Genomic DNA, 27123 nt, shown 5'->3' on the forward strand with positions numbered 1-27123 from the left:
CTGGAAATATTCCTGAGCCCATTTTGTGATTTCCAATACAGAAGCATGCCTGTATGTGATGCAGTGCCGTCTAAGGGCCCGAAGATCACGGGCACCCAGTATGGTTTTCCGGCCTTGACCCTTACGCACAGAGATTCTTCCAGATTCTCTGAATCTTTTGATGATATTATGCACTGTAGATGATGATATGTTCAAACTCTTTGCAATTTTACACTGTCGAACTCCTTTCTGATATTGCTCCACTATTTGTCGGCGCAGAATTAGGGGGATTGGTGATCCTCTTCCCATCTTTACTTCTGAGAGCCGCTGCCACTCCAAGATGCTCTTTTTATACCCAGTCATGTTAATGACCTCTTGCCAATTGACCTAATGAGTTGCAATTTGCTCCTCCAGCTGTTCCTTTTTTGTACCTTTAACTTTTCCAGCCTCTTATTGCCCCTGTCCCAACTTTTTTGAGATGTGTTGCTGTCATGAAATTTCAAATGAGCCAATATTTGGCATGAAATTTCAAAATGTCTCACTTTCGTCATTTGATATGTTGTCTATGTTCTATTGTGAATACAATATCAGTTTTTGAGATTTGTAAATTATTGCATTCCATTTTTATTTACAATTTGTACTTTGTCCCAACTTTTTTGGAATCGGGGTTGTATAATACATAACACACTCTCTTCATGTCAGCATTCTCAAAGGCCAATGTTAGCCTACCTGTGACTTGGTGCTGTTAGTGCGGCAGTCCAGTTACCATCCAGCCAGTGTAGCGTGAATGAACTCAAGCCAAATATTATTATTTTCCCTGTGTAATTTACTTAGTTACTTTTAAAATCTACATTGACAGCGACACAAGGAGCGACCTGGCAGCCAAAATTCTCTCAAAATCTTCCATGTTTACCGAAGCAAACCTGGCGTCAATATTTGTTTACAAATTGTCACAGTCGCCCGCTAGCGTGGAAGTTTTACGTCTTCGACATGTGACATTGTGTTGTCTTGATAATGTGCAATATTGTAACAATACTGCATGCTTATTCTCCATTGGGTAGAGTGGCATAATACATGGAGTATAAGCGATATGCTAGCAATATTGCATGCTATCAAGCCAAATTAACGAAACCCACTAGAAGGGAACAGAACACGTTTTTATTCCATCAAAAAAGCATCCTGTATGTATAATTTCTTATATTGTGTTATTTTTCCCTGTTCCATATAATCATCATCCAGCACCCGAGCAGACAGCAGTGTGAGATACAGCGGGTACATTACTGGTGGAGATGTATTTAATGCTCTGTAGTGTGCAGTCGCACACATATTCATCAGATATCACTGCCCGGTTTTAACCTGTGCACATTGGTGTGTTATGTGCAGGTGAAAACGTGATGGCGGAAGATATTCAGCAGAAACTTCAACAGTACCGCACGGCGCCGTTCGACGCCCGTTTCCCAAACCAGAACCAGACCAGAAACTGCTGGCAGAATTACTTGGGTAAGTACAAACCTGTGGTCTAAAGCAGAATCTAATCTGAACAGTGAATAATTAATAGTGAACCCAACTAGCCAGTTTTGAACTGATACGACAGATCTTTCACATGAACACAAGACACAAAATATCATATTTAATGTGTGTGAAATGTTAGTTCGTGTTATTACACTAGACATTACAGTCAGACCTGTAACAGTAAGAAGAAAGAAAGAAGAAACCTTTATTTGTCACATGCACACTTCAAGTACAGTGAAATTCACCCTCTGCATTTAACCCATCTGAAGCACTGAACACACACACACACACCCAGAGCAGTGGGCAGCCACACCAGAGCGCCTGGGGAGCAGTCAGGGGTCAGGTACCTTGCTCAAGGGCACCTCAGCCCAAGGCTGCCCCACGTCAACCTAACTGCATGTCTTTGGATTGTGGGGGAAACCGGAGCACCCGGAGGAAACCCACGCAGACACGGGCAGAACATGTAAACTCCACACAGAAAGGCCCTCGCCGGCCACTGGGTTCGAACCCGGACCTTCTTGCTGTGAGGCGACCGTGCTAACCACTACACCACCGTGCCGCCCCAATGGTCCAGTATCTTTGCTCTACTTCAGCAGTGTTGATGGGTTTAACCCTTTGTGAGATTTGCTGGTGAAGCTCGACACGATCACATTAACTCATAAAACACTCCAAATGACAGTATATGTGATTTAAAGTGACAGAAATGATATCTTGTAAATCACATACTGATAAAATCACAATGCTTTAAAAACCTTACAGTTACACCTTTACCTCAAAGCGCTAACACTGGTGTCTCCGTCTATTAATGTTAAATAAACATCTCCATACGGACTAAAGTGATGTCCCTGTGAATTAGCGGTTACTATAGAAACTAAGGATGCACCGATACGTTGCTTGCTGCTTTGTACTCTGTGTTGAGTTTGATGTTTAAGATATTCTATCTGGTCACTTGTATTGTAAGATGATGCTGTAGTTCCTCCTCTTGATGTTTTCTCACAGCACAGTATGCATTCTGCTTTATTTTGGTCATTAATTGTGACATACAGTTGTGGTCAGAAGTTTACATACAGTGACATGAATGTCATCCTGGATCTGAATGTCATGGCAATATTTGGGCTTTCAGTAATTTCTCTGAACTGTTCTTTTTCTGTGGCAGAATGATTGTACAGCATACAGCTTTAATTAAAAAACAAACCTAGAATTTGGTGCACAAATTTTAATTTTCTTTGGGTTTTCTGAAATCAACACAGGATCAAAATTATACATACAGGGTAATAAATATACATACAGCACACCTAATATTTGGTTAAAATGTCTTTTTACAAGATTTACTTTGACCAAACATTTTTGTTTACCATGAACAAGCTTCTGGCAGAATTCTGGTTGGATATTTCACGACTTTTCATGGTAAAATTGGTAGAGTTCAATTAAATTTGTTTTTTTCTTGGCATGGACTCGATTTATAAGCACGGTCCATCTATTTTCAATAGGGTTGAAGTCAGGACTTATTTTAAGCTTAATGTTTGCCTGCTTTATCCTCCACAACCAGCTCTGATGCGTGTTTGGGTTCATTGTCCTGTTGTAAGTCCCAAGTCGTGTCCAAGTTTCTGATGGTTTATGCTGAAGAATTCTGAGGTAGTCCTCCTCCTTCATTATTCCATCCACTTTGTGCAATGAACCAGTTCCACTGGCAGCAAAACAGCCCCAGAGCATGATGATCCTACCACCACCAGCTGGTACAGTGTCCCTCTGTACATGGTGGTCATTGTGGGCAAACAGCTCAATCTTTGTCTCATCTGACCATACAGCTTTCCTCCAGAAGGCTTTTTCTTTGTCTGTATGGTCAGCTTCAAACTTTAGTTAAGCTTGGTGTCAATTTTGGAGCAGGGGGTTATTTCTTGGAAAGCAGCCTCTCAGTCCATGGTGATCTGAACTGCAGACAGTGATCCATCAGCTTCCAGTTCATGGCAGGACTGTGCCATGGTTGTTCCTATGTTGTTCCTGACCATCCAAACCAGTTTCCTTTCAGCTGAGGGTGACAGTTTGGGTTTTCTTGAAGCAAAGTGGCTTGGCAAAGTGACTACACCTCATAATACCTTGCATACAATTGTTTGAACCGATCTTGAAATTTGCAGTTGTTTAGAAATGGCTCCAAGAGACATTCCGGAGTTGTGTATATCTGCGATCCTCTTTCTCAGATCTGCACTGAGCTCCTTGGACTTTCCCATTTTACTGTGTGTTGGTCAATCCAATGAGTGCTGTAAACAAGCCCTTTTTTATGAAGGCATAGAGAAGCTACCAGCTGTAGTCAATCATGATCACTAACAGGAAGTTAAGAGACCTCGGCCTTGGCAAGATAAGAGACATTTTGGAAGTTTCAGCACCTCTGAATTAATAATCTAAGTGAGTGTATGTATAATTTTGACCCTGTGTTGATTTCAGAAAACCCAAAGAAAATTAAAACTTGTGCACCAAATTCTAGGTTTGTTTTTTATTAAAGCTGTATGCTGTACAATCATTCTGCCACAGAAAAAGAACAGTTCAGAGAAATTACTGAAAGCCCAAATATTGCCATGACATTCAGATCCAAGATGACATTCATGCCACTGTATGTAAACTTCTGACCACAACTGTATATCCAGATCGCTGTCATTTCAGGTCGTCTATACAGTACTATTGTAGCGTACATTAGCATTATGTCACATCATATCACCTGGTATCAGATAATATCGTAGCTTTTTTTATGGGTTTGAGAAAATGAGCCCAGTACTAAGCTTAATCCGATACCAGTATCCTGATCAGTGCATCACTAATAATGAAGGAAACATTAAGAACGAGTGCATTAATATAAACCTGTGATTTGTTGCTGTGATCTATTATTACAGACTATCACCGATGCCAGAAAGCATTGGAGGCCAAAGGGGTGGATGCGGCTCCCTGCGACTGGTACAAGAGGGTGTATAAATCACTGTGCCCCATTTCCTGGGTATGTCTCACACACAGAGAAAGCTATGCTAATAATCATGTCCTAGCACAATAATCTTTTCCATCACAGCCTGATAGTTTCCATCACAGCCTGTGACAACTAGGAGTCTGCATATAAGTTCAGTTACACTGATGCAACAAAATACAAAATCAACAGCTTTGGACCAGTAAAGTTTGAAACTGGAGGATGTGAACGTGGTACTTGTAAACGTTTAGCCAAAGAACCATGCGCTTATCTAATTAGCTTAGCTAATACTGTATTATAGATTTGCATGTGGTGGTTGTCATGTCATTAGGAACACCCCTACATCCACCTGCTGGCTGTTCTCTGCAGTTCTGTAATCAGCCGATCCCTCGACAGCAGCACGATGCATCAAATCCCACAGATACAAATCAAGAGCTTCAGTTAATGTTCACAATGTTCAAACATCAGAACGGGAAACACTGTGATCTCACAGTGTGACTTTCTCTCACTGTGGTATGGGTGTTGGTTTGATCCAGATGGACTGGTTTGAGTATTTCAGAAGCTGCTGATCTCCTGGGGTTTTCACACACAACAGTCTCTAGAGTTTACACAGAATGGTGCAGAAAACAAAAAACACTGAGTGAGTGAGCGACAGTTCTGTGGGTGGAAACAAACGCCTTGTTGATCAGAGAGGGTCAGAGGGAAATGGACAGATTGGTTCAAGCTTTTTTTTGCCAGGAAGGATATAGTAACTCATATAATCACTCTTTACAACCGTGGTGAGCAGAAACGCATCTCAGCATGAAACAGCAGAAGAACACATTGGGTTCCACTCCTGCAGCCAAGAACAGGGATCTTAGAATCAACAACAAGTTCCTATTAAAGCGGCCGGCAAGTGTAAACATGCTACAAACAATACTCACTGATATTCCATGACTTGGCCCAAAATATGATCAAATCCCCTGACTTTCCACGTCTGTTATAGATTTTATAAAATTTCCTGATATTCAAGAAATTCGTGAGCCGTGGGAACCCTGTATGTAGGGCCTTTCACCAACCCAAGGACCCTTTACAGAGTAATGGGAGTTTTTCCTTGCCACTCTCACCACAGGCTTGCTCACTGGGGATAAATCTGAGATAAAATTAGCTCAAGTTTAAAGTCTTTAATTTTCTGTAAAGCTGCTTTGCGACAGTGTCTGTTGTGAAACGCGCTATACAAATAATCTTGACTTAACGTCACTACAGAAAGAGAAACAAAACCAACACATAACAGATCGGAGACACAGGGAAGGAAATAAAATGTGTGTGTATTCCTAAACCATTTTAAGTTTTGATAGGCTGTATTCACAAGCTGATTATGGGATTTTAAAGTGTGTGTGTGTGTGTTATAGATTGAGAAGTGGGACGAACAGCGTGATGATGGAACTTTCCCAGGGAAGCTCTGAAGATCTGTCAATCCTATTTCCTCTTCATCATTAAGGGAAACTTAACTGTGTGTGTGTGTATGTGACATGACCCTGTCCACCTCGTGAGTGGGACCTGAACTACATTTCCCACGATGCACCTGTGGCTCAGCAGGGTGGGGTGGACCTGTATAGTCATTCCTAATTACAGTGAAATCATTGTGTTGCAGCTTGTGTATTAAAGCTCTCAGGCCTTGTGACACTCCTCTGGTTGGTGTGTGCGTTTCATTCAGCGTGGATGGATATAAAAATTAAGGTAGCCGGTCATTATGACTATTTTATGATACATAAACTGTATCGTATCATTCACAGGGTGGGGCATGATGTTAGAAGTGAAATACAGTGTAAAGCTGACCTGTATGTCCTCACGTCATCTCTTTCGCAGGTGAATTCAGAAGCACTCAGCATTACATTTCATCAGGTTGTCTGCAAATCTTCTAAAATCTTCTGAGCACAACTTCAGACCTGTAACAGTGGTATCTCAAATCCTAAACCACTTCGAGTAGGTGCACGTAAGGAACGGGTGTGTATTTAGTGAGAAAAATAATATAACTATACTACGCTCTGTAGAAGCCGCACCTTCAAAATAAGGGAGTGTCGACTCGCGCATAGGTTTTAACCAGTGAGTGAGTGAGTTATTTTTTTTCCCTTTCAATTTTGATGACATTGACATTCACCCAAATCACTGAGGATCAGTGCGGAGCTCAGCAGCACCGGAGTGTGGAGTGAACAAGGGTGGAAATCTAGGGCACTTAGTCTGGAGACTTTATTTAAACACAAGGCTCATATAAACAGCTATAATACAAATTAATAGAAAATTACCACACACACAGGGTTCCTCCACATTTTCCTTTCAAAATTCCACACTTTTCCCCATCCTCATATTCCCAGACTTCACAGTACATTTTCAGACCATATCTGACACTACAGTTCAAACAGCTAGATGTTTATTATTTAAATACATTATTTTAATATCCAGCTGTTAATGTTCCATTGAGAGTATGTAAGCGAGTAAAATTTCTCATGGCTCTCTGTGGCAAGGTCCTGTAGCTCATACACACACATCAGTTAAACCCAAACACGTTCAATGCCCGGCATTTTATTCAGGCTGCAATGCTCAAACAGTGCCGTGTTATTCTGTTTCTGTCATTTAAATAAAACATAAAAAAAATTAAACTGATCCCTTCGACGTGTAACAGTAACCGGAGGAATGCTGATGTACAACTCCTCAAGAGAAACAGGAACAGAAGGGCACCGACTCTGCTTCGGAGACGGAGTAAAACTGTTTAAACACTAATGGTGATGATACACGGGGCAACTTTTTGGGCAATGCTGCTGAGCAATGTTGCTGAGCAATTGCGTTTTGACTCTTTTCTATTGAGATTGGGCAACATTGTTTCTTTCTGAATGGTTTTGATAATCTCTGGCAACTTTTTGAGATAAGCCAATCAGAACGCGAGTATCGAGTCATGTGACCTCCGGTGAGGTTCGGATCAGAAATTTCAAACAAATATGTCGGCCGCTCAGTGGAGTGAAGAGATGGAGAGACTCCTCATCTGTTTTTATGCTGGTAAGTTATTTTAATATTCTATATGGAGGAATTTACCTCACCAAAGCTCTAAAAAACAACAGACAGCTTGATTAAATGGTCACAGCAAAAATGAAGACATCGATTTTTTTTTAGCTAACTGTAAACTGCCGTTGCTAACTGTTGTTGCCCATTGTTAGTTGCCCTGAAAAGTTGCCCTGTGTCTCACCTAGTTGCCCGTTGCCAGCAACATTGCTCGGCAACATTGCCCAAAAAGTTGCCCCGTGTATCATCACCTTAACACTGTTCAACAAAGAACTATAAATAAAATCAAATAATAAACAAATCAATCATACAGTAAAAGAATACATTTTTTAAAAATTAACATAGAACTGACAATAAAATGTAAAATCATTGGTCACAAAAAGTTTAGAACACTCTCGCCTTTGTCTTTTTATATCTCTGCTTCTCTCATAAGCGCACACACACAGAATGAAAAGTGTTCGACAGAGTCACGCCCTTACAGGGGGTCCGGGCCGGGCCGGGAGCGTGCTCCCTTGGACAATTTTGAGGGTAAAGAAAACAAAAAACCCCTGTATGAACAGTGTATTCTCCTGCATTCTGAGTGTCATATTTGAAAAAAACTGATGTAAAAATCGGACCGACGTCCTTCACCGAACGCTGCTTCTCTCCTCGCCTCGCCTCGCCTCGATGCTGTGGTGCTGGATGATCCGGTGACCGAGTCCCCTTGAACTTCTGGTCATCGTGAATCTTTTTTTTTTTTTTCTTCAGGATTTTCATTGTTCATGATCACCAGAGTGTGTTTGGTTTTTACAGACACTGGGGTGAGTCGTTGCATTGTGTGAGCTCATTGCTGATTGGCTAATGAGAACCAACGGAATGGTGCAACAGGACAGTGATACCGTTTAGATTCAACATCATTATCGCACCGTTCCATTGACTCTCAGCTTCACTTAACACGACTCTCTGACGCTGCAGACTCGTATCCCGTGTGCTGAACACAGCTGAAGTGAGATCAGAAGACCGAATCCAACAGTGTTCACTGATTATTTTGTAACGCGGTAGTTTTTAGAACTAAAATCAGTAGGTGGTGTTCACCTCTCAGAACCTGAAGATTATGGCATGAATTGGGAGAGTTGGTAAATATGTAAGCAGCAGAAACACACAGGAAACCAGGTGCATCCTGCTGCAGACTGGTGGAGTGACAGATACACACACACACACACACGTAAAAATATGAAGATAAAACAGGGGAGTCAGGCAGAGACCAGGCTCAGAAGTTTTGGATGTGTGCCCACATAAGTGAGGACAACTATGTTTTCAAACACATCTGTTCTCACACACGATATTTGCCATTGTTCACACTTGGGGCAGCCTTACAACACAACACCAGCAAAACTGTCCAGCTCTCAGAAACCCACAGCTGTCAACCCACCCACAAACCGAACATTATTGATAAGTTTGCGGACGATACAGTGGTCATTGGGCTCATATCCAACAACGATGAAGCTGCATACAGAGAGGAGGCTCAGAACCTGGCAGTGTGGTGCGACACCAACACCAAGAAGACCAAAGAAATCATTGTGGACTTCAGGACCTCCAAAAAGACAGCACACAGCCCAGTAACCATCAGAGCAGAGGCTGTGGAGAGTCTCCAGCTTCAAGTCTCTGGGCGTGACCATCACGGAGGTCCTCTCCTGGACTCAGTGGTCGTAGGCAAAGCACAACAACAACTCTACTTTCTGAAGAATTAAGCAGAGTCAACCTCCCCCAGAAGCTGCTGGTCAATTTCTATAGGTGCACCAAAGAAAGCATATTAACGAACTGTATGATCTCCTGGTACAGCAGCTGCACCAAAACTGCCCGAAAAGCCCTACAGCGTGTTGTGAAAAGAGCACAGGACATTGGTGGCACTGAGCTGCCATCTCTGGATCTGTTATACAACACTCGCTCTGTCAGGAGGGCCACAAACATTATAAAGGACGTCACTCACCCTGCACGTCACTTGTTTAAGCTCCTCCCATCAGGCAGGCGCTACAGAGCTATACGCACACGTACCAACAGACTTACAGTTTCCTTCCCACTGCAATAAACTTACTGAACTCTGATCTCTCCACAGTCTGAGATATGACACGCGCAATAGTGTTTTTCTATTCAATCCACAACCTGAATGGTGATGATACACGGGGCAACTTTTTGGGCAATGTTGCCGAGCAATGTTGCTGGGCAATTGCGTTTTGACTTTTTTCTACTGAGATTGGGCAACATTGTTTCTTTCTGAATGGTTTTGATAATCTCTGGCAACTTTTTGAGATAAGCCAATCAGAACGCGAGTATCGAGTCATGTGACCTCCGGTGAGGTTCGGATCAGAAATTTCAAACAAATATGGCGGCAGCTCAGTGGAGTGAAGAAATGGAGAGACTCCTCATCTGTTTTTATGCCGGTAAGTTGTTATTTTAATATTCTATATGGAGGAATTTACCTCACCAAAGCTCTAAAAAACAACAGACAGCTTGATTAAATGGTCACAGCAAAAATTAAGACATCGATTTTTTTTTTTTTAGCTAACTGTAAACTGCCGTTGCTAACTGTTGTTGCCCATTGTTAGTTGCCCTGAAAAGTTGCCCTGTGTCTCACCTAGTTGCCCGTTGCCAGCAACATTGCTTGGCAACACTGCCCAAAAAGTTGCCCCGTGTATCATCACCAGAACATACTGCTTGATTTCCACATCATTTCTGTTACAGTAAGTACACTACTGTTCAAAAGTTTGGGGTCGCTTTGAAATGTGCTTATTTTTGAAAGAAAAGCACTGTTCTTTTCAATGCAGATCACTTTAAACTAATCAGAAATCCACTCTATACATTGCTAATGTGCTAAATGACTATTCTAGCTGCAAATGTGTGGTTTTTGGTGCAATATCTCCATAGGTGTATAGAGGCCCATTTCCAGCAACTCTCACTCCAGTGTTCTAATGGTACAATGTGTTTGCTCATTGCCTCAGAAGGCTAATGGATGATTAGAAAACCCTTGTACAATCATGTTAGCACAGCTGAAAACAGTTGAGCTCTTTAGAGAAGCTATAAAACTGACCTTCCTTTGAGCAGATTGAGTTTCTGGAGCATCACATTTGTGGGGTCGATTAAATGCTCAAAATGGCCAGAAAAATGTCTCGACTATATTTTCTATTCATTTTACAACTTATGGTGGTAAATAAAAGTGTGACTTTTCATGGAAAACACAAAATTGTCTGGGTGACCCCAAACTTTTGAACGGTACTGTATATTTATGTTCATTTTTTTGTATACATTATCTATCTATCTATCTATCTATCTATCTATCTATCTATCTATCTATCTCCTTTATTAGCTAAGTGTGTGCTGTTTTTTTTTTTTGTCTTAATATTTTGCACCTTAACTTTTTGCGCCTTTGGGACGAACACAACAGAAATGTCGTTGTGCCTTAACTATGACAATAAAGTGCTTGAACTTGGACACCTGCAGTTACCCAGTCTTACGTTTGTAGTGTTGCAATGTGTATTCGCATCCATTTACTTTTAGTTGTGCGGAGGTAGGACGGAGCGCAGCGTGCCGGCGTCAGAGAGGTCACTGATGGCAGGTCCACAGAAATCACCTCGGACACATCACGTCTTGCCTCGCTTAAAGCCAACGACATCAAACTCACACTGGGGTGAATACTTTGGCTTTGTTTTATGTTTTAGAAAAGAAAGCAGGGACAGTAGTCTGGAAAAAGAAATATTTTCCAGACTCTATTTCCCTTTTTCCATCCTTACCCAGACCTGGATATTACCAAAATCAAATTCCATACTGTGTAGGAACCCTGCACACAGGAACACACACACACACACACGTATTACACACAGTGCACCAGGGCGTGTGACATACAACAGCCCTCTCCATACACACACACTCACTCACTCTCTGTATGTGTGGGTGTGTCAGTAGGGGCGTGTCCTGTGTTTGGGAGTGTCGGTCATGCAGGTTTTGGGTCTCAGTGCTGAAACAGAAAACAAAAACTTCATATTTCTTGAAAGGAATCTCAAAGTAAAATGTAAGTGTGTGTGTGTGTGTGTACCTGGGTCTGCTGTTGTTTTTTTCTTGGTGTGCTGATGGACAATCTGGTTATCATTGGTCATCTTCACATCCTGGTCCTCCACATGGTTGCTGTGGATGCGCACACACACACACACACGGCAACTGGTTGAGACTCGAGGTCATCATCATTATTATTATTATTAGTTGGTGTTTGTGTGTACCTGATGATGGTTTTCCTCTCACGGTGTGCGATGTGTGAGTTGTCTGTGAACAGTATCGTGTGGTATGGGATGATGGGGTCAAGGGTCGGCAAAATTCCGTGGGATAAGTGTGACACACACTGCAGGATCCCATTATACACCAGGAGATCATCCACGAGGAGCTACACACACACACACGCGCATGAGTAAAACGCTTGCATATGATGTGTATGTGAGAGAGGGTGAGAGAGCATCTGCTCTATGGATATATATACTGTATATATATGTGTGTGTGTGTGTGTGTGTGTGTGTTACCCCAAACTCTTTAACGCCCCTCTGTGGTGTTTTGGAATAATTCCACAATTTGATCATCGAGATGGTCACAGGCTGGTCGAAGATCACATACACACGATTCACCTACACACACACACACACACACACACACACAGGATTAGCCTCACCCACTTTCACACTGCAAAAGAAAATAACTAGTAGCCCAAGTTCTTTAGTTCGTTTAAAACAGACAGGCAGGTTGATTTCTGATTATTTCCTTGACTTTTGTCTGAGTAAAACTCTTATTTTAGGAGGTGGAGTCTGCATAATAAGAAGCAATCATGAAGTTTAACCAATGAGAAGCAGTCGGTAGTTTAGGCCTCATGTGAAAATCAATCAAGTTTCAAACACAGGTGATGGGCTGCAGCTCAACATAACAAACACACACGTCTCTGGGAATATGAAGCTTAAATATGCTCTACACACACACACACACACTCCTCACCAGGCCAGGCAGCACTGGAGCAAGCCACATGTGACGTCCATCTTGTGTGTTATTGATGCCATCAATCAGCTTGTCTGGTGTTCGCACATCTCCACACACACCATCCAGAACGTTCACACTGTCTGGGAACGCAGCAATGTCTGACGGAGGAGGTAAAGAAAACACACACACACACACTCGGTCATATTTATATTTTACTCTACTGCAAAACTGTGTGTGTGTGTGTGTGTGTATGTGTGTGTGTACTGTTGTCACTGAGAGGGATCTTCTGGTCGTTGTGGTCATAAAGCTCCAGACCATTGAGGCCGATGTAGTACGGGTCACCCCACGTAGTCAAGAGCTGCAACTGAAAAATAACTACACACACACACACACACACACACACACACAGAATCAGGGAAAAGTGACAGAGAACAAATACGTGCTGTATATTAAACAATAATATGAATATGAATGATATTTGTGGTATTAAATAAAGTATGAATATTAACGAGTATAAATGTGGAGGAGATGATGAGTAGGAAGAAGCATACATCCACACGGCATGAGGGGCGCCTCGTACTCCATACTGGCCTTCTCTTCACACCTACACACACACACACACACACACACACACACGCTTACTTTAGAATATGAGAACATTTACACAGCAGTGTATACAGTAATGCTGTACCTGCTCTTCTTCTCAGATCTCACCTGTGTGTGTGTGTGTGTGTGTGTGTGTGTGAGAGAGATGTATATCTCACCTGTGTGTGTGTGAGAGAGAGATGTATATCTCACCTGTGTGTGTGTGTTGTGGCTGTGTTTTTACACACACTGGAGGACTGGACATAATCAATGAAGAGAATCTCCTGAGTGAAGTCGAAGTGGCAGTTCCCCGGTCCTTTCCTGATCAGGAAACCATCTGGTGGGGAAACGCACACTTCGTCCACGTACACACACAGTGCCTGCACCTGATACACACACACAGGCGTGACCTGTTAACACATCTAAGACACACACAGTTTTGATTTCCAGTAATTCCCAAGCCCCACCTCCCCCTCTCACCCCTCTGTAAGAGTCCTCAGGTGATTTGTTGTAGTTCCAGACTCTGAGGCCAGCGATGGTCTGTGATTGGCTAAACTGGATGGAGAGGGTGTGGTCAGAGCCCGGGGTGAAGGGGATCAGCCACATGTGCTCATCGTCAGTGGTGATGTTCTGTCCATCGAACAGCCTGAGAGAGTGTGTTAGAGCGAGAGACAGAGAGGGTGTGTGTGAGAGAGGGAGAGTGAGAGACAGAGCGTGTGAGTGAGGGGGAGTGAGACTGTGTGTGTGTGTGTGTGTGTGTGTGTGTGTGTGTGTGTGTGTGTGAGGGAGGGAGGGAGAGTGAGAGACAGAGTGTGTGTGAGTGAGGGAGAGTGTGTGAGTGAGTGAGGGAGAGTGAGTGTGTGAGTGAGGGAGGGAGAGTGAGAGAGAGTGTGAGTGAGGGAGAGTGAGAGAGTGTGTGAGTGAGGGAGGGAGAGTGTGGGAGAGTGAGAGGGAGAGTGAGAGAGTGTGTGAGGGAGGGAGGGAGGGAGGGAGAGAGAGTGTGAGTGAGGGAGAGGGAGAGTGTGAGGGAGAGTGAGAGAGTGTGTGAGTGAGGGAGGGAGAGTGAGAGAGTGTGTGAGTGAGGGAGGGAGAGTGAGAGTGTGAGTGAGGGAGGGAGAGTGAGAGAGAGTGTGAGTGAGGGAGAGTGAGAGTGTGTGAGTGAGAGTGTGTGAGGGAGGGAGAGTGAGAGAGTGAGGGAGGGAGAGTGAGAGAGTGAGGGAGAGTGAGAGAGAGTGTGAGTGAGGGAGAGTGAGTGTGAGTGAGGGAGAGTGAGTGTGTGAGGGTGAGTGAGGGAGAGAGAGTGTGAGAGAGAGTGAGAGTGTGAGGGAGAGAGTGAGTGAGTGAGGGAGAGTGTGAGGGAGAGAGTGAGGGAGAGTGAGAGGGAGAATGAGAGTGAGTGAGTGAGTGAGTGAGTGAGTGAGTGAGTGAGTGAGTGAGTGAGTGAGGGAGAGTGTGAGTGAGGGAGGGAGAGTGTGAGTGAGGGAGAGAGAGTGTGAGTGAGGGAGTGTGTGAGTGAAGGAGAGTGAGAGTGAGTGAGGGAGAGTGAGAGTGTGAGGGAGAGAGTGTGTGAGTGAGGGAGAGTGAGAGTGAGTGAGGGAGAGAGAGTGTGAGAGAGAGTGAGAGTGTGAGGGAGAGAGTGTGTGAGTGAGGGAGAGTGAGAGTGTGAGGGAGAGAGTGTGTGAGTGTGAGAGAGAGTGAGAGAGTGTGTGAGTGAGGGAGAGTGAGAGTGTGAGGGAGAGAGTGAGAGTGTGAGGGAGTGAGTGAGTGAGAGTGTGAGTGAGTGAGTGAGTGAGTGAGGGAGAGCGTGAGTGAGTGAGTGAGTGAGTGAGTGAGTGAGAGCGTGAGTGAGTGAGTGAGTGAGTGAGTGAGTGAGTGAGGGAGAGTGTGAGGGAGAGAGTGAGTGAGTGAGTGAGTGTGAGTGAGTGAGGGAGAGCGTGAGTGAGTGAGTGAGAGAGGGAGAGAGGGAGAGCGTGAGTGAGTGAGAGCGTGAGTGAGTGAGTGAGTGAGTGAGTGAGTGAGAGAGTGTGAGTGAGTGAGTGAGGGAGAGCGTGAGTGAGTGAGTGAGTGAGTGAGTGAGTGTGAGTGAGTGAGAGAGAGAGTGTGAGTGAGTGAGTGAGTGAGTGAGTGAGAGAGTGTGAGTGAGTGAGGGAGAGCGTGAGTGAGTGAGTGAGTGAGAGTGTGAGTGAGTGAGGGAGAGCGTGAGAGTGTGAGTGAGTGAGGGAGAGCATGAGTGAGTGAGTGAGTGAGAGAGGGAGAGAGGGAGAGCATGAGTGAGTGAGTGAGAGAGAGTGTGAGTGAGAGTGTGAGTGAGAGTGTGAGTGAGAGCGTGAGTGAGAGTGTGAGTGAGTGAGTGAGGGAGAGCGTGAGTGAGTGAGAGAGTGTGAGTGAGTGAGGGAGAGCGTGAGTGAGTGAGAGCGTGAGTGAGTGAGTGAGTGAGTGAGTGAGTGAGTGAGTGAGTGAGAGCGTGAGTGAGTGAGTGAGAGTGTGAGTGAGTGAGTGAGTGTGAGTGAGTGAGAGCGTGAGAGCGTGAGTGAGTGAGTGAGTGAGTGAGTGAGTGAGTGTGAGTGAGTGAGTGAGAGTGTGAGTGAGTGAGTGAGTGTGAGTGAGTGAGTGAGTGAGCGTGAGTGAGTGAGTGAGAGTGTGAGTGAGTGAGTGAGTGAGTGAGCGTGAGTGAGTGAGTGAGAGTGTGAGTGAGTGAGTGAGTGAGAGAGAGCGTGAGTGAGTGAGTGAGAGCGTGAGTGAGTGAGTGAGAGTGTGAGTGAGTGAGTGAGAGTGTGAGTGAGTGAGTGAGTGAGTGAGAGAGGGAGAGCATGAGTGAGTGAGTGAGAGAGAGTGTGAGTGAGAGCGTGAGAGCGTGAGTGAGTGAGTGAGTGAGAGAGGGAGAGCGTGAGTGAGTGAGTGAGAGAGAGTGTGAGTGAGTGAGGGAGAGCGTGAGTGAGTGAGAGCGTGAGTGAGTGAGTGTGAGTGAGTGAGTGAGAGAGAGTGTGAGTGAGTGAGTGAGTGAGTGAGTGAGAGCGTGAGTGAGTGAGTGACTGAGTGAGAGAGGGAGAGCGTGAGTGAGTGAGTGAGAGAGTGTGAGTGAGTGAGGGAGAGCCTGAGTGAGTGAGTGAGTGAGTGAGTGAGTGAGTGAGTGAGAGAGTGTGAGTGAGTGAGGGAGAGCCTGAGTGAGTGAGTGAGTGAGTGAGAGAGAGAGGGAGAGCGTGAGTGAGTGAGTGAGTGAGAGAGAGTGTGAGTGAGTGAGGGAGAGCGTGAGTGAGTGAGAGTGTGTGAGTGAGTGAGGGAGAGCGTGAGTGTGTGAGTGAGTGAGAGTGTGTGAGTGAGTGAGGGAGAGCGTGAGTGAGTGAGTGAGAGAGAGTGTGAGTGAGTGAGGGAGAGTGTGAGTGAGTGAGAGCGTGAGTGAGTGAGTGAGTGAGTGAGTGAGAGAGAGTGTGAGTGAGTGAGTGAGTGAGTGAGGGAGAGCATGAGTGAGTGAGTGAGAAAGAGTGTGAGTGAGTGAGTGAGTGAGTGAGAGAGAGTGTGAGTGAGTGAGTGAGTGAGTGAGTGAGTGAGTGAGGGAGAGCGTGAGTGAGTGAGTGAGTGAGTGAGTGAGTGAGTGAGTGAGTGAGTGAGAGTGTGAGTGAGTGAGTGAGTGAGTGAGTGAGGGAGAGCGTAAGTGAGTGAGTGAGAAAGAGAGAGTGTGAGTGAGTGAGGGAGAGCGTGAGTGAGTGAGAGAGAGTGTGAGTGAGTGAGTGAGAGCGTGAGTGAGTGAGAGAGAGTGTGAGTGAGTGAGTGAGAGCGTGAGTGAGTGAGAGAGAGTGTGAGTGAGTGAGTGAGTGAGTGAGAGAGAGTGTGAGTGAGTGAGTGAGTGAGTGAGTGAGTGAGAGTGTGAGAGAGAGTGTGAGTGAGTGAGTGAGTGAGTGAGTGAGTGAGTGAGTGTGCACATGCAGGAGTGTGAAGGTGGGTAATTTACTTGTCCAGAGTACGAAGGTCGTCGTTATACTCTGGGAGGTCGTTGAGATCACGTGGTGTTGCCGTTACCATGGAAACATCAACAGGGATGAGCTCACCCTGCTTACCAACAATCTCCAACCCGGTGAGTCCGAGATAATGACAGTCCCCCCACGTCGAAATCAGAGACAGACACACACCTACACACACACACACACACACACACACACACACACACACACACACACACACACACTTCTCTGTAAATTATGCTTTATCTGCTGCAGGGCAACACACACACACACACACACACACAGTGTTGGACTGATGTTAGAGAAGAATCTTACTCTTTCCTGTGTAGAGACCAGAACTCGGGTTCTCTGGTTCAGCATGTGGCTCTTCTGCAGTGTCCTGCTTCTCCTGCACGTGCGCACACACACACACACACACACACAGAGATATATTAACCCCATTTCCAGAAAAGTTGGGATATTTTCCAAAATGCAATAAAAACAAAAATCTGTGATTTGTTAATTCACGTGAACTTTTATTTAACTGACAAAAGTACAAAAAAAAGATTTTCAATAGTTTTACTGACCAACTAAATTGTATTTCTTAAATATAAATGAAGTTAGAATTTGATGTCTGTAACACACTCAAAAAACAGTTGGGACAGAGACAAAATAAGAGTGAAAAGTTTCCAGGATATTCAACCAATGCCATTCTTGAAGATTCCACAATCAGCAGGTTAACTGGTCACATGATTGGGTTTAAAAGTAGCAGCACCAAATACTCACTCTTTGCAAGTAAGGATGGGCGTGGCTCACTGCTTTGTGCCAAAATTTGTGAGAGAATTGTTCGTCAATTCAGAAAGAACATTCATAAATACATGATTTTCGGTCTTTCAGAATCTACAGTCCATGACATTGTGAAAAGATTCAGGGAGTTCGGAGACATCTCAGTGTGTAAAGCGTGAGGTCAGAAACAGTGTTGAATGGGCGTGACCTTCGAGCCCTCACGTGGCACTGCCTGAGAAACCGTCATGCTAATGTGACAAATATAGCCACATGGGCTCAGGAGGACTTCAGAAAACCATCATCACTGAACACAGTCCACCGCTGCATCCAGAAACGCAACCTGAAACTGTACTACACAAGGAGGAAGTCGTTCATCAGTTCTATACAGAAACACCACTGATTTCTCTGGGCTGGAACTCATCTCAGATGGACTTAAAGACCACGGAAACGTGCGCTGTGGTCAGATGAGCCACATCTCAGCTCGTTTTTGGGAAAACCAGACGTCGAGTTCTCAGTGCCAAAGGTGAACACGACCATCCAGTTTGTTATCAGAGAGAGGTTTAAAAGCAGCATCTGTGATGGTGTGTGTGTGGGGGAGGGGTGTCAGTGCCCACGGCATGGGGGAGTTACATGTCTGTAAAGGTACCATCAACATATTGGGATTTTAGAGAGACGTATTCATCAAGGCAACGTCTCTTCCGGGAAGTCCATAACTATTTGAGCAGAACAATGCCACGCCTCATTCTGCACAGCCTACAACAGCGTGGCTTCGTAGACACAGAGTGCGTGTGCTTGACTGGCCTGCTGCCAGTCCAGATCTGTCTCCTATTGAGAACGTATGGAGCATCACGAAGAGGAGAATCAGACAACGGAGACCACGGACTGGTGAGCAGCTGAAGTCTTGTATCAAGTAAAAATGGAGAAAAATTCCAATTTCAAAACTGCAACATTATTATCCTCAGATCCCACAGGATTAAAAAGTGTTATTAAAGGAAAAGGGATGGAACACAACGGTAATAACGTCTCTGTCCCAACTTTTTTTTGAGTGTGTTACAGACATCAAATTCTAACTTTATATTTACAAAATACAATTTAGTTGGTCAGTAAAACTATTGAAAATCTTTTCTTTGTACTTTTGTCAGTTAAATAAAAGTTCACGTGAATTAACAAAATCACACATTTTTGTTTTTATTGCATTTTGGAAAATATCCCAACTTTTCTGGAAATGGGGTTTGTAAAATATAGACAGTACAGTGAACCCTCGCTATAACGCGGTTCATCTTTCGCGGCTTCGCTGTTTCGCGGATTTTTTTTTTTTTTACAGTGCATTGTGTTCAGAACACTGAACTTCAGCGAGTGGCACAAGAATGGGACCCGTTGATGTGTTGCTCGTTACAGTTTTCAAATATAATCGAAGGTGGCATGTCTGTTTACAAGAATCTTCTTGCCCAGAAGAAAAAAGAGTGCCAACAACTACCCATAACTATGTTCTTCTCTCGGAAAAAGACACCTGCACCACAGCCTTCAGCAGAAAATGACGCTACAGCGGAGCGGAGTCAGGACAAAGAGGCACAGTCAGAGGGACTGTGAAATACGCGAGTCGCAATGTGTCTAACCTCGTATTCATTATTAAAAATATTATTTTACAGTATTATTACAGTATTATTATTTTAAAAGTATTTAAAACTGTCATAGTTATTTGCAAGAACGTTTTTTTTATTTCTTAAACAAATGCTTTACATTTGTATTGTATAATAGTTGTAAAAAAATTAAGTTGACTATTTCACGGATTTCGCCTATCGCGGGTCCTTTTTGGAACGTAACCCCCGCGATAAACGAGGGTTCACTGTATTTCTATTACACACACACTTACAGCTGTGCTGTCCTCCCTGAAACTGGCCTGTGTGGTTGGTGTCCCCTCTTCCTCTTCATCTGCAGTCTGAGGACGATGAAGCCCCTCCTTCTCTACTCCAGACCCCACCCCTTCATTAACAGACACAAATGTGTCATCAAAATGCGACATGGCTTCCAGGATCTCATCATCCATGGTGAAGAGGATCGTATCACCAAACTGATCCAGACCTAAGAGACAGCGAGAACTGTTAAAGACATCCATCCCCACTGTCCGCAATCCACACTGTCCCCTAGTCCCCACAGTTCCCAAACTGCATTGTCTCTTAGTCCCCAATCCATGCTGTCCCCTAGTCCTCACCATACTCCAGTTTACAGTGTCCCCTAGTCCTCACTGTTCAGTAGTCCTCACTGTCCCAAACCCACACTGTTCTCTAGTCCACACTGTCCCTTCACCCCCACTGTCCTCCAGTCCATACTGTTGCTTGATCCCCTCTGTGCCATAGGCTCTGTTGTGCAAAACATTCCCAATAGTATCTCATTCTTACTGTCCTCTAATTCCCAGCGTCCCCTAGTACCCACTGTTCTCTAATCTGGGGCCAGACACATGTGTGAGTCATCCTGTTTGTGCGAGACACTATTTGTTACCTTGAAGCCTTTGCCTTAGCCCCTCCGCATTTCCACAGTCCCCTAATCCTCACTGTCTCCTAGTTTCCTTGTTCCCTGGTTTCAAGTGTCCCCTTCCTTTTTTTTTTTTTTTAACCTGGTTCCCTTAGTTTGCTTGTTCTCTATCTGTATTGTTTTAAGTGTCCCCCATTTAAGGACTGTAAACTTGATTTTGGTACCATTTTGACACGCTACAATTACAGACGTTAGGCAATGTGGCATGCCGCCCATGACCATGTGTGACTGGATGGTAACGCACCTCCTATCAACGTGCCAGATGCTTTAGCGATCTCTCCTCTGAAGATCCTCTGTCCATCCAGCAGCATGTCCACGTCTCTCACCCCTCTGAATGAGTGAATGCGGGATTTGTTGTAATTCCATACACGGATCATGGCAAGGTGCTGCATTTCTCCCAGGTCCAACGTGATCTCGCACCGCTTCCCCACCACAAATGGGGCCAGCCACATGTGCGAGTCGTCCTGCGTGCAGTGGACGCCATCTGTCACCTTGGAAACGCTGCCATTAGCTTCAGGTAGTCCGTTCACAACAGCAGTGATGCGTCGCGGTGTGACTGGCTCTCCGCTGGCACTAAATATTTCCACACCATTCAGGCCCACGTAGTGACGGTCTCCCCATGTGGACAGGATACGCATCACTAGGTGCCGTCCTTGCGGAAGAACTGGGATCTCAAACTCCTCCTCAGGGTCAGAGGTCACAGGGTCTGGTGACATGGCAGAGGGGCGGGACCAGCGCTGGAGAAACTCATCAAAAACGTCATCCTTGGGCTGATCAAACTTGGTCTGTGAGTCCGGTGATCTCATCGTCATTACGGGTTTGCTGTCATCTGCCTCGCTCAGCCATCGGGACTGCAGACGATGGTTACCGTCGGCAACTGGGCCAAGCTCCTCTACGACGAGTTGAGAGGTGAGAAACATGGACATGAGAATGCTTTGTAGCAAATTTATAAATGCAACAAAAATGTTTAATATCTTTCAAACATTGTGTTTTTCTTTACTTTCAAGGCCATGTTAGCTTTAGATTCATTTTTTTTTCATTATGCAGAGTTTGTGCACAAGTTTACCTGATCTCTCCGCCTTGTGAATCGGTGGTTTGGTTTGCGAGCGTGCAGACCCTCTGCGGCCGCTGACGGCCTGCATGTGTGGCTGCTCCTTGCACAGAGTATCTAACAGATCCAATTCACGCTCGGGTTCAGTCTCACAGCTTCTCTCCGCCATGTTTGTGAGTGGCGCCACTTGATGGCCACAGACGCTCGCCGGACTGCAGGAGGCGCCATCCAGGACTGAGAGTTTGTGCTTTGCTGTGTGTTGGTCTTTGATATCGGTTCTGTTCTGAGGCTCCAGCCACGAGGGGCGCTCTCGAGTCCCACATGAAGCTGGCTGGGTGGTCACTGTGGTAACTGCCTCCCTGTTCTCCTTTACCAGGGGCAGCTCTGCGAGCTCTAAGGAGTCCGTGTGCATACTGTCGCTACTGGCACTACTCACACGGCTGCAGCCGCCGTCTTCCTGCGATTGCTCGCTCACTTCCTTTATGATAAACGAGCTGGGCTCGAATAGGTCGGGGCTGGAATCCTGAGGCAGGTCATCATCATGATGTGGGCTGAGGCAGGCGGGGCTGGGAGAGCTGCAGTCGTGGAGTTCTTCCAGGTCAATGGTTGTGCTGTAATCCAACACCTGGTGACCGCTGCCTTTTTGTAACTGACCATCAAACACCAGTGTGCTGTTCACATACACACGCACATCACGCACTCCTACACCCAGTTCCTAATGGGACACACACACACATACAGAGCCCGAGTGTGAGTCTTGCGTGGATGCTCTGTAAGGCGTGTATAGATGGAGCTTCATGTCTCCTGACGAATACAAACTGCAGCTTGTCTCAGATAATCCTGTACAGCTAATCTCCAACTGCTCCACTTTCTCACACACAAACACTCTCTCTCTCTCTCTCTCTCTCTCTCTCATCACGCACACGCACAAATTACATAAATATGTGTTATGAGTTGAATAAGAATGCAATTTTTTTTATTTTAAAGTGTGAGACGGTTATGAATTCATCAGAGAGACTTTCATTTTGGCTGAATGTCCCACTGTCGTGGTGGCAGAACCGCATGGGGTTAAAGCTGAGAATGTAAAGATGTTCGCAGGTCAAATTTAATCATTTCTTTAATTATTAAACAGACCATCAACATTAACATGAATTATTTATTGCTCATCACACATTATGATGGTTATTATTTTAAATGACTCCTTCAGGATGCTGTAAGAGTTTGAAAATGTTCACAGGTGTGTGTGTGTGTGTGTGTGTGTGCGCTTACATTCAGGCAATTATAATTCCAGATTTTAATGCGCGCGATGCTGAAGTCCAGAGAGCACCTGGTGTTTCTCACCACAAAGTATAACTGCACCGGTGCGTGGAACTGACACGCCCACATGTCCCGCTCTTTAGTGGTCTGTAAAGCACGTTAATATAAACCTGTGATATGAACATGTGATATACAGGATGATGATCACAGTGATTTTACGGCTTGGCGTCTCACTTTGGTCTTGCCGTTGACGAGCGCGGCGAGGTTCCCTGGCTGATCGACGTTCCGGATGTCCAGGTCGTGGGGAGAGATGTAAAGTTTGCGATTCTTCCTGCAGAAGAACTGGACCTCCGTCAGCCCCACTCGTCCCCCGCCACCCCAGTTCGACAAAATCTCCATGGTAACATAAAGAGCCTCTGCTGAGCCCCGCCTCCTCTGTCATTGTAAATGTAAACTTCCATCAGTGATGTAAACCGCGTATATAATGTATGCACTAATTCACCGTTTGTTATAATATAATTAACAAATAAGCCAAATAGTAAATGCCTCCTATTAGCAAATATTTATTTCATTAGCACTGTGACCGAAAGACTTGGTGATATAGTATGGAATGTTAAAATGCTGAGAGGTGAACTGGTCATATCGATTAATAATCCTCAATCCGGTATTTATATTCACTGCCTCTAGTTTAATTCATCAACATTCAGTAATTTATGCAATGTTATTTCAATTTGTAGTCATATAAGGAAATACAGACATATACTTAGTTATTTTAATTAATAATTATAATATTACAACAATTTAGGAACCATTAGGAGGTAAAGTGTGTGAACATCAGAATACAGTGACACCACCCACTGATGGGGACTGGCAGATGCACTTCCTGTCATATAAAACTGGGAAAGACACAAAACAACCCGTAAATAAACAAGTACAACCCCGATTCCAAAAAAGTTGGGACAAAGTACAAATTGTAAATAAAAACGGAATGCAATAATTTACAAATCTCAAAAACTGATATTGTATTCACAATAGAACATAGACAACATATCAAATGTCGAAAGTGAGACATTTTGAAATTTCATGCCAAATATTGGCTCATTTGAAATTTCATGACAGCAACACATCTCAAAAAAGTTGGGACAGGGGCAATAAGAGGCTGGAAAAGTTAAAGGTACAAAAAAGGAACAGCTGGAGGACCAGATTGCAACTCATTAGGTCAATTGGCAATAGGTCATTAACATGACTGGGTATAAAAAGAGCATCTTGGAGTGGCAGCGGCTCTCAGAAGTAAAGATGGGAAGAGGATCACCAATCCCCCTAATTCTGCGCCGACAAATAGTGGAGCAATATCAGAAAGGAGTTCGACAGTGTAAAATTGCAAAGAGTTTGAACATATCATCATCTACAGTGCATAATATCATCAAAAGATTCAGAGAATCTGGAAGAATCTCTGTGCGTAAGGGTCAAGGCCGGAAAACCATACTGGGTGCCCGTGATCTTCGGGCCCTTAGACGGCACTGCATCACATACAGGCATGCTTCTGTATTGGAAATCACAAAATGGGCTCAGGAATATTTCCAGAGAACATTATCTGTGAACACAATTCACCGTGCCATCCGCCGTTGCCAGCTAAAACTCTATAGTTCAAAGAAGAAGCCGTATCTAAACACGATCCAGAAGCGCAGACGTCTTCTCTGGGCCAAGGCTCATTTAAAATGGACTGTGGCAAAGTGGAAAACTGTTCTGTGGTCAGACGAATCAAAATTTGAAGTTCTTTATGGAAATCAGGGACGCCGTGTCATTCGCACTAAAGAGGAGAAGGACGACCCGAGTTGTTATCAGCGCTCAGTTCAGAAGCCTGCATCTCTGATGGTATGGGGTTGCATTAGTGCGTGTGGCATGGGCAGCTTACACATCTGGAAAGACACCATCAATGCTGAAAGGTATATCCAGGTTCTAGAGCAACATACTGTATGCTCCCATCCAGACGACGTCTCTTTCAGGGAAGACCTTGCATTTTCCAACATGACGATGCCAAACCACATACTGCATCAATTACAGCATCATGGCTGCGTAGAAGAAGGGTCCGGGTACTGAACTGGCCAGCCTGCAGTCCAGATCTTTCACCCATAGAAAACATTTGGCGCATCATAAAACGGAAGATACGACAAAAAAGACCTAAGACAGTTGAGCAACTAGAATCCTACATTAGACAAGAATGGGTTAACATTCCTATCCCTAAACTTGAGCAACTTGTCTCCTCAGTCCCCAGACGTTTACAGACTGTTGTAAAGAGAAAAGGGGATGTCTCACAGTGGGAAACATGGCCTTGTCCCAACTTTTTTGAGATGTGTTGTTGTCATGAAATTTAAAATCACCTAATTTTTCTCTTTAAATGATACATTTTCTCAGTTTAAACATTTGATATGTCATCTATGTTCTATTCTGAATAAAATATGAAATTTTGAAACTTCCACATCATTGCATTCCGTTTTTATTTACAATTTGTACTTTGTCCCAACTTTTTTGGAATCGGGGTTGTAAACAATGCAGGCACATGAACACACACACACACACACACACACTTACATTTGGTGGGGAACTGCTGCTGTTGCTGTGTGTGAGAGAAACTGCATCAGTCTCAATATTCTCCAGAGCCTTCAACAAACTCTTCCGCTGACTGACAGAGAGAGAGAGAGAGAGAGAGAGAGAGAGATCACATTTACCTGGAGAATCATTCAAAGACTATGTCCAGCATACACACACACTCTATCCACATTCACTGGATATGAGCAATCGTGTGCTCTGATTGGCTACTCTACTACTAGGATATCAGCTCATATACCGTGAGTAGAGAAAAACAGAATGGCAGAGCGTGTTGCTGAACCAACCGAGGACGAAATAAAAATTCTCCTCGAAAACAAAACCCCAAAAACTGTTATCAAGTATTTAAAAGAAACAGAAATAGCTAAAAGAATATAGTCCTTCCCCCTCAGTATCTCCTGTTCCACACTCCAGCCCAGCTGGTGGCAGTAATGCACCTTTAACTTGGTTTACCAACTGCCAAAAAACCCTAAAGAAGAAGAAGCAAAAAATCCCCCCAAAATAAAGAATTAAAAAAGAAACAAAGAAAGTGACAAAATATGGAATAAAAGTATTTGATGGTAAGAACATATCTTTATTTTTCAAGAATTTTTATTATCATCACATTTTTCACAAATTGCTCCGGTCATTTCACCGGTTTGTTTACATTCTAAGCGGAAATGATTTTGTCAGACATTTTGTATAAAGTTTTTATTTATCAGATTTGCAAAAAATAAAAATGCTCCGTTTCTCAAAATCCAGTCAATGTGGACAGAATAAAACGGTTATTCCACTCAATCTAGTCATACATGGATTATAGACAACTCAGTGCTATGCTCCTCGTCGACTATCAGCTCATGTACGACTCCATTTCATGGAATAACTGTTTTATTTATATATATATATATATACACACACACACATTTTCAGCAAGGGTGCCCAAACTTTTGCATACCACTGTGTGTATATATACACACACACAGCGGCATGCAAAAGTTTGGGCACCCTTACTGCAAATGTCTGTTACTGTGAATAGTTAAGTGAGCAGAAGATGAACTGATCACCAAAAGGCATAAAGGTAAAGACGAGACATTTCTTTTCAGCATTTTCTGCAGGATTTGTGTATTATTTTTTTGTACAATTGGAGAGTGAAAAAAGTAAAGGAACACCATGCAAAAGTTTGGGCACCCCAATACATTTGAGTGCTCAGGTAACTTTTACCAAGGTTCCAGACCTTAATTAGCTTATTGAGCTGTAGCTTGTTCAAATTCTTCGTTAGGAAAGGTCAGATGATGCAGATTTCAAAGCTGTATAAATTCTCTGACTCCTCAAACTTGTCCCTAAAATCAACAGCCATGGGCTCCTCTAAGCAACTCCCTCACATTCTGAATAATAAAATAATTGATGCTCACAAAGCAGGAGAAGGCTACAAGAACATAGCAAAGTGTTTTCAGGTCGCTGTTTCCTCAGATCGTAATGTTATTAAGAAATGGCAGTTAACAGAAACAGCGGAGATCAAGGTGAGGTCTGGAAGATGAAGAAAACTTTCTGAAAGAACTGCTCGTTGGATTGCTAGAAAGGCAAATAAAAACCCCTGTTTGACTGCAAAAGACCTTCAGAAAGATTTAGCAGACCCTGGAGTGGTGGTGCACTGTTCTACTATGCAGTGACACCTGAACAAATATGACCTTCATGGGAGAGTCATCAGAAGAAAACTGTTCATGCGTCCGAGCCACAAAATTCAGCGTCTGAAGTTTGCAAATGAACATCTAAATAAGCCTGATGCATTTTGGAAACAAGTCCTGTGGACTGATGAAATCAAAATAGAACTTTTTGGCCACAATGTGCAAAGGTACGTTTGGAGAAAAAAGGGGGCCAAATTCCAGGAAAAGAACACCTCTCCAACTCTGAAGCATGGGTGT

General features: G+C 44.1%; 2 protein-coding genes across 5 annotated transcripts in view; one reads left to right on the plus strand and one right to left on the minus strand.

Annotated features, from left to right (window-relative positions):
• The window catches only part of LOC132887241 (cytochrome c oxidase subunit 6B1), a 29955-nt gene extending 23846 nt beyond the window's left edge, over window positions 1-6109 (plus strand). The window contains exons 2-4 of the mRNA XM_060922759.1: window positions 1363-1479; window positions 4377-4477; window positions 5833-6109. Of these exons, the coding sequence (XP_060778742.1) occupies window positions 1363-1479; window positions 4377-4477; window positions 5833-5886 (272 nt within the window). The 3' untranslated portion in view covers window positions 5887-6109. The remainder of the gene's footprint in view (window positions 1-1362; window positions 1480-4376; window positions 4478-5832) is intronic.
• Window positions 6110-6648: 539 nt separating this feature from the next.
• Window positions 6649-27123, minus strand: part of LOC132887240 (katanin-interacting protein) — a 45505-nt gene continuing 25030 nt past the window's right edge. For 2 of the 4 annotated variants that reach the window (XM_060922757.1, XM_060922754.1), the window contains exons 12-28: window positions 25208-25298; window positions 22850-23050; window positions 22628-22762; window positions 21374-22073; window positions 20552-21199; window positions 19649-19857; window positions 17326-17398; window positions 17001-17178; window positions 13532-13697; window positions 13265-13437; window positions 13018-13070; window positions 12731-12841; window positions 12485-12624; window positions 12022-12123; window positions 11728-11888; window positions 11547-11635; window positions 6649-11468 (exon numbers count right to left, since the gene is read on the minus strand). In XM_060922757.1, coding sequence (XP_060778740.1) covers window positions 11410-11468; window positions 11547-11635; window positions 11728-11888; window positions 12022-12123; window positions 12485-12624; window positions 12731-12841; window positions 13018-13070; window positions 13265-13437; window positions 13532-13697; window positions 17001-17178; window positions 17326-17398; window positions 19649-19857; window positions 20552-21199; window positions 21374-22073; window positions 22628-22762; window positions 22850-23050; window positions 25208-25298 — 3289 coding nt within the window. In that variant the 3' untranslated portion in view covers window positions 6649-11409. Of the gene's footprint in view, window positions 11469-11546; window positions 11636-11727; window positions 11889-12021; window positions 12124-12484; window positions 12842-13017; window positions 13071-13264; window positions 13438-13531; window positions 13698-17000; window positions 17179-17325; window positions 17399-19648; window positions 19858-20551; window positions 21200-21373; window positions 22074-22627; window positions 22763-22849; window positions 23051-25207; window positions 25299-27123 lie in introns of those variants that run through there. The other 2 variants (XM_060922756.1, XM_060922758.1) reach the window with 2 other exon arrangements.

This window comes from Neoarius graeffei, chromosome 5 (genome assembly GCF_027579695.1).
Source record: "Neoarius graeffei isolate fNeoGra1 chromosome 5, fNeoGra1.pri, whole genome shotgun sequence".
NCBI classification, from domain to species: Eukaryota; Metazoa; Chordata; class Actinopteri; order Siluriformes; family Ariidae; genus Neoarius; species Neoarius graeffei.